Source organism: Gossypium hirsutum, chromosome D12, assembly GCF_007990345.1.
Source record: "Gossypium hirsutum isolate 1008001.06 chromosome D12, Gossypium_hirsutum_v2.1, whole genome shotgun sequence".
NCBI lineage: Eukaryota > Viridiplantae > Streptophyta > Magnoliopsida > Malvales > Malvaceae > Gossypium > Gossypium hirsutum.
Genome location: NC_053448.1, coordinates 9,776,167 through 9,783,855, shown reverse-complemented (window position 1 = coordinate 9,783,855; position 7,689 = coordinate 9,776,167). Strand labels below are relative to the sequence as shown.

Below are 7,689 nucleotides of genomic sequence, written 5' to 3'. Positions count from 1 at the left end.
CTTTAGGCATTTCTTGATGTGCAATAATTATTGTTATATATAACCATATCTTGATGTTTCTATTTAATTCACGGTTAAATGTAACCTTACATATATTGAATAAGAACATCCTGGATCTATACTGCTCATTTCAGGATTGATATTAAAAACAATAAATCAAAGCTTGGGATTAGTAAAAATTGCCATCCTAAATTCAAAAGAATGTAGAGGGATACTTGGGAAAGGAGCTAGACTTGCTCAATAAAAAAAGTAGAATTTTCCAAGCAATGCTTAACAGTAGAGTCAAAACTTTCCTCATGGAAATCCAATCAAAACTGGAAAGTTTGTCGATTTACCAATTCTCTTGCTGTTAAGCTCCAAAAACCTTTTGTAATAAGATGGATCAATTAATAAGAAAATTTTACTGGGAAGAACAAGAGGAAAATTCATTTCCTAAATTGGGATCATTTATGTCTGAGCAAAAACTTAGGAGGCTTTAGTATAAGAAGAATGCAAATTTTTAACAAAGCGTTGCTAGCCAAAATAGCTTGGAGAATTGCGAACAATCAGAGTTGGCTTCTAAATGAAACCTTGGTTAAGAGGTACTGCATATCTGAAAGCTTCCTTCAGACACAGGAGATATCGGGAGGAAAAGCATATTGAGAGGGAAAGAAATTATTAGGAACACTGCTACATGGCATAACATCAATAAATGGAGAAGTTTGGAGCAGCCAGTCACCTTGTGAAGAAGAAATTAGAAATGAGTTTCTCAATACGAATAGGCAAAGATGGTGGGATGCAAAAGCACTTTTTGATGGACCCATAAAAATAAGATGAAAACACACTCATGATGATGAGTTTTATTTTCAAGAACTCACCAACATTCAGGCAACGAATAAAAACACACCCTTCTTTTCTGTCCCGATGAAAACATGGAAAATTCTGTGGAAACTTAAATTACCTTGGAAGGTAATCGTGTTCTTTGGAAGATTCTAAATAAAGCTCTACCGTGCAACACTGTGATCCAATAGAGGATTAAATCCTTGAACATAGAATGTTCTCTTTGTCAGGCAGAGGATATGATCGAGATTTAGATACATAGCATGATCTTTTTCACTTTATTTTGTAATGGTATCACAAAATATATCCATCAAATCATAATAATATCAATAAATTTTACGGTTGACTAAAAGAAGGCCATTACATGTGCCATAAAAATTAATAATAATAGAATCAAACGTTTACGTTCTCGCCATTGAAATATTATCCACCCATTGCTTTTGGGTAATCTTTACATTCCATTTGTAGTAACCAAATTTTCAGTTGTTTGCATTATTTATATCGGTACCGATTACAAAGTTTTGACCCACTACCACCAAACATGTTCACTTATCCAATGTTGATGCGAGTAAAGCATTAGTCAATGTGATTTACAAAATAAAGTCTCTTATTATCCTCGATATTGTAATATCATAAGAATCTCGAAAACAACATACTGAATTTTGATAAACTCGAGCATGGTTTAATTTAAAATCTCTTTCTTTTTCTTTCAATATATATATATTTTGCATTTTCACATTTACAACGTAATTTTGTTTATCTATCTACATACAGGTCGCATTTTAGTTACTCCTAAAACTGCCAGATCTCATTTATACCAAAACATCAACTGGATACAAGATTATCACTTGGCTAAGCAAACTCAGATGACAAGAAAATTGAGTTGTTTTAGCAACAGAAAACGTGAGCACGAGGAACACAAATCATAGACCAACCAAGTTCCTTTCCGCAACAATAAACGGTGTTTCTTCCACTTCGGCCATTATTGGCTCACTTTAACAAAAGCTTCTTATCAGCTGCTCCCAAGGATAACAAAAGACAGGAAAAACACTTCATACGTTTTACTACAACGGTATAAATATCTTGCAAACACCATCTAAGAACCATGACCAAGGTTTTCAGTGCCAAACCTCACAAAATATTTGCTACAAATCATGCAAGCGATGGGCAAGTTTCATAGAGCAAGTGAACATGGTGTTGTTTGATTGAATGGGTTACCAGTAACTACTGACCTGCAAATTAATACATAAATGTTAGTAAACATAGGCAAACTTCTACTAGACCTCCAAGATCCCCTCAATCACCCTCCCTCCCTTATTCTTTCAAGAAAACAAAACGCCACTGCAAAACAAAGAAATTGACTGACCTCATCCAAAAATACAAATTTTTAATAAAATAAACGTGATGAATGAAGACAAACAAACAGAAGACATCATTCCTTCGAGGAACTAAAAGGTATTATGGCATGGCACCTTTGACGATTACAAAATTTAGTACAGTGCCATCTTTGCAAATTAAATTATTAGAAATTATCTCACCCGCCACCCACAAAGTAGGTTAGTGGGATGACAAATATACTTTAAAGTATACTAAAAGAAATAATCTAAAAAAACTAATAAGAAAATGTTAAACATATGCAAATTAACACTGCTTGTGGAGTAAAAAGATTCATTACTAGTGCACCAAAAACAATCTCATAAATTGTCTTAGTGTATGAAAAGACACCAATGCTCATCATTAGACACGCAGAAAACTCTTTCAGAAGAACGACACAAAACAAGGTCAGACAGCACATAGAAGATGACAAACCAAAGCTTACTGAGTATTAGTATTCAGTTTAGCCCTTTTCTTCTTCTTGCGTTGCTTTTTTGAAGAACTTTCACCAACATCTGAACCCTGTCCAATGACTGCAGGCACAAAAGCAATTGGAAGATCAATGCAATCAGTACCTTCTCCTGATTTCGGAACCTTGAACTCATGACGTGGATGTTTAGCTCCAGAGCTTGGGTGGGTAGAATTCGGAACATGGTTAGTGACTTCATTATTTTCAACCTCTGCATTGTTATGATTCAGTCTGTTTGCCCCAGTAAGTGTAGTGTCAAAACTGGAATCCTTGGCTTTATTCAAGGCATCATAAAGTTTAGCTTTGGATTTTATGATCTCTGAAACAACAGTCCCATACCTATCATCAGCTGCATTAGTGATCCAACAAAGAGATGAGAATTTATCCAGCTAATAAGTGGCTTGAAATCAGGGTATGTTCACACGCGTGCATGCACATATATATATGTTTGAATTTTTTAAATAGAAAAAGAAAGATACCAAGAAGTGATTGTATGACGACACGTGCAGCTAATTGTTCAGCTTCCTTCTTGTTTCTACCAGTTTCCCCTCTATAAGTCGCACCATTGAAAACTAAAGTAGACACAAAAAGGGGAAGCACTCCTCCTGACTGAATGGTATTGTATGTTGGCATTTCTAGATTCATCTTCACCACAAATTCATTTAAGATAGACTTGCAGAATACCGTATCCTAGAGCACGAGCAACCAAAAGTTTAGCAAACCCCAAAGCAATTATCATACTTCTGTTTGATATACAAGTATGATATACCTATTTAAGAATCCTTAGTTATAGAAAACATTTTTCATTTCCTATTCTCATTTACACTTTAATGCCTCATTTGGTTATCTAATGTATTTAACGTAATGAATCGCTTAATTACCACATAAGTATTAAAATAGTTAGGCAAAACATAAAGAATAATTAGTATAAGTTTATACTTGAAATTAGAAGGGTGAGTAAAACTCTTATAAAAAAAGATCACTTCAAAATAAGTAAAAGAATTTCCTTCCCTTCGCTCAAAACAAGTCATGAGTGTGGCTAAAAATTACCAAGCAAAGTTAATTTATTGCTAACTCATGCACCAAAAAGTGTTGAAAAAATAATACTTTTCCTAAATGTAGCAAAAATACAAAGATCAAGGGAGATAAATATATTTGAAAATCCTAAACGTAGTTAGAAGTTTATGTCATTTATAGTAGTGTTCAATACAATTGAAAATTGCAAAGCAAAGATTTCGAAATTTAAATTGATAATTGAGATAGAAAATGGAAAACATTTTTAAAAACTAAACGATGCTTTTTCTTTTCTTCATTCCTTCTATTTGGCTTTCAATAGGGCACATTTTTACTTATTTGCACTCTTCGTAGTGTTATCCTCAAGTTTGTATACTCAAAAACGAATTTCCAATATATTTTCTACTAAATAGCAAAAGAATACTACAACGCCGAAAAATTTGCATAATTAGGGTAAAAATTGCATAATATCAAAATAAAATAAAAAAACCTCTTTAAACTCTGTCCTCTTTATATCATGGGCTAAGATATATAATATAAGGAAAACAAATACCTACTAATTTGACTAGTAAGTTTCAAGACAAACAAACAGTTATGAATAAACGTAAAACATTTAAATGAAGATGTAAGAATGCAACAAACCTCACGAATGAGAGGACAGCCTTCATCCTTTAACTTCTTTGATATACACTCCAGTGCATGTTTGGCAACATCCTGTTCGGCTGCTTTTCTATTAGAAAAGGTGGCCTCAGAAGTATATGTTACACCATCAACTAACACACTTGACTGAAACTGGGGCGCATGCACTGTTCCTTCATTAACAGTTTGATACACTGGAAGCTGTATGGATGATCGTTGAGTAAACTCCTGTAACCTATTCTTATGCATAAAGGATTCAGGAGGCCCTAAACAAAATCAAGCATGAATTAGTAAGGGATGTCGACTTTCAAATAAAGGGAAAAAAAAAAGAACACCTAAAAAATAATTACATCAAAATTACATCAAAATTGTACGAATGAAGTAGAAATTCACTTTCTGCTGCCAAAAAGAAAATTGAAATCTAATACTTACTGGAAGGAAGTGAATGAGGCAAAGGGCAAGCTAAAGGCGGCACATTGGAAGAAGCAAGAACCGGTGCCGAAGGTTGATCAACGAGTTCAGGTTGAGGAAAATGTGCTAAAGGATTCTCCATTTTATGGAATTTCTTTTCTTTCTTTAATTGCAAGTATTGGAGTCTGTCCCAGTAAAGTTGAAGGTGGAGGCTCAACTTTCGGTTCAGCCAAGTCGGAGACAGAGCCGCCGGGTCAGTCTGTATAATAATAGAATTTCAGCTATTAACCCTCATCACATGAAAAATAAATGCTCCCAAGAATTTGCAACTTTCTATAAATTTTTGGTTTCCTAAAACATTCTTCACACTCGATTAGCCTTCTATGAAAATAGTTTTCTTACCCAGTGACACCAGAGATTCTAAATGCTATCAATTTTATTTAAGGACTTCATAACCCTTCATCTCCGAGTAGTATGAACATCAAAAACCCTCCTGATTGCCACTAAGTTGAAGACAACCTACGACTCAATATTTTCAAATAAGTGAACCTTTAACACAAGATTTGAAAAAACCATATCCTTGAAGCACCAAATTGAATACGTTTCTTGCAAAACTTCCTGGTAAAAATTAAGTATATAAGACCAAAAATTCATAGAAAAATTTATAATATAAAACTATTTTTCTTTTAGATTTCAATTTACTGTTAGTTTTTTTTCTCTCAATCAATTAATCCAGCTTAGTAGCAAAAAAAAAAAAAAAAAAAAGAGTCCAACTTTTACCAACAGAACACCAGAACCCCCATTGTCCATAATAAACTGGACACAACACCCCTCCAATCAATGAGAAATTTTATTAATGAAAAGGAGAAATGATAATGTTTTGAATATTCATCTTCAAGAACTCATAAAGCAGACCAAAATACAAAAAAATGATTCAAGAACTCATAACAGTATACCAAAATACCCATAAAGTAATGATAAAGAACAAGAAACAACAACAAAGCTAAAACAAAAGGAACATTTCAAATATTCATCTTCATCGGAAAATTTTGAACACCTATAACCATGGTTCACCAGAATATTTTGAATACCCTTAACCATGACAAAGCTGATGGAGCAAGAGCCGACGATTGATCTTCATCGGAATATTTTGAATACCCATAGCCATGCTTCACACAAGGAATCAAATAAAACGAACCAACAACCAAACCTAACCAAACGAACCAACAACCAAACCTAACCAAACAAACCAGCAACCAAACCTATTACACCGCTCCATTACCAAAACCCAGCTCCAACACATAATATTCATAAAAGGAAAAGAAGATAATATCAACATCCAACAAGTAAAAAAAAAAAAAGGAAAGGAAGCCACGACTTCACCACAATGGAGCAGAAGCTGATGATTGACCTTTGTCGAAATATTTCGAAGACCAACCGCAAAGTTCACTGCAAAGAGACCTACATTTACGAGACGAAAAGTGAATCAAAAACCTTGGTGGAATAATGGGGTTTGGATAACAAGGATTTGGGTTGATGAACGGAGATTTGAGGTTAGGGATTTTGAGTCTCACCTTTCCAAATTCCCACCTATTTAATTTTGAGATTGATGAACAAATTTGATTAACTTTCGTTTTGGAAATTTGACGGTTTGGGATTTTGAGAGTGATAAAAAAAAAGTCTAGGATTTTAGTTTCATTTGGAAGTGATGATTGCCCGGGCCGGGCCGGATCGAGTTTAGATCAAGTTTATTTCGATCGATTTATAAGTTTAATTCAGCTCGAAAAATAGATTTATTCATTTCAAGTTCGCTTGTAAATTTTGATCTAACTTAGTCTGTTTGATTGAAGCAATTGATTTTTCGGAAAATTATTTTCAACTTTTCCAGCGTTTGATTGGCGGAAAACATTTTCCATTTGGAAAATGAACTCCAAAACAAGGGAAAATGGGTTACATTTTAGGGAAAATGTCTTACCCTTTCAATTTTCGTAAGACATTTTCGATGCACTCCTCTCTATCGCCTCCTTCATTCATTCCTTCATTTCCGGTAGAAAATTGCTTCTATTTATCGATTTTCCAGTAACTTGTTTTTTTAATTATTCAATACTTGTTTTTTTAACACAATTACAAATAATTTATTTGATATTAATTTTTTCAATTTATAACGATTAATATTGTGGCTTAATAATTGAGTATTATTATAAATAAATCATTGCAAATATGTAAAAATAATTTAAAATATAAAAATTTATTAATATATATCAATATATGTAAAAACAATTTTTTCGAAAAATATTTCTAGGAAATCTGCCAAACAGCCGAAAATATTTTACACAGATTCAATCAAACACCAGAAAATATTTTTCAGTAAATCATTTTACAGAAAAGTAAAACATTTTCCCGAAATCATTTTACGGAAAATATTTTACTAGCAATCAAACAAACCCTTAATTTATTCATATCTAATTTTTTTAAAATTAAGTTTTATTTAAAAATATTTTTTAAATATAATTTATTAAAAAATTAAAATAAACTTTTAATACATTAAATATTATTTATTTTTAAAAAATTACTATATGTTTTATTATATTAAATAACATAAATAAATATAACAAATATTTTATTGTATTAAATATAATTTTAAATTTTTATATTTTAGATTGAGTTATTTAGTTAGGTAAATTTTTTTTTAGGTTTTGAGTGTTGGATTTAATTGTTATTAGTTTAGTGATTTAATATAAATATAAATATAAATATAAATGTATTATTTAACATATATAATTAATATAATATTTTTATAACATAATATATTCGGTTAGACTGAGCTTGGGCAAAAAAAATCTTGCCCAACGCTTGGCCCTTATAAAAACGGGCCTTAAATTTTATTCAAGCTCATTTTTCAAATATCGTATCTTGTCACAACCATCCTATTTTTTGGACGGACCTTCAAACATGGACAAATG

At 32.1% G+C, this 7,689-nt stretch overlaps 1 protein-coding gene across 9 annotated transcripts; it reads right to left on the bottom strand.

The window, feature by feature from the left end:
- Positions 1–1,500: 1,500 nt before the first annotated feature.
- LOC107916726 (double-stranded RNA-binding protein 4) lies at positions 1,501–6,492 on the bottom strand. Of its 9 annotated transcripts, XM_041108417.1 has the most exons (9): positions 6,301–6,455; positions 6,110–6,187; positions 5,129–5,245; positions 4,748–4,985; positions 4,319–4,581; positions 3,142–3,352; positions 2,639–3,011; positions 1,950–2,051; positions 1,501–1,835 (listed from the first exon to the last, which is right to left on the bottom strand). In XM_041108417.1, the coding sequence occupies exons 4-8, from the start codon at positions 4,866–4,868 to the stop codon at positions 1,994–1,996; spliced, it is 1,026 nt and encodes a 341-aa protein (XP_040964351.1). In that variant the 5' UTR covers positions 4,869–4,985; positions 5,129–5,245; positions 6,110–6,187; positions 6,301–6,455; the 3' UTR covers positions 1,501–1,835; positions 1,950–1,993. The 9 variants fall into 9 exon arrangements, with proteins under 9 accessions (XP_040964351.1, XP_016701573.1, XP_016701574.1 ...); XM_016846084.2 differs by lacking the exon at positions 5,129–5,245 and having other exon boundaries at positions 6,301–6,458; XM_016846085.2 differs by having other exon boundaries at positions 1,501–2,051.
- Between the last annotated feature and the right edge of the window lie 1,197 nt (positions 6,493–7,689).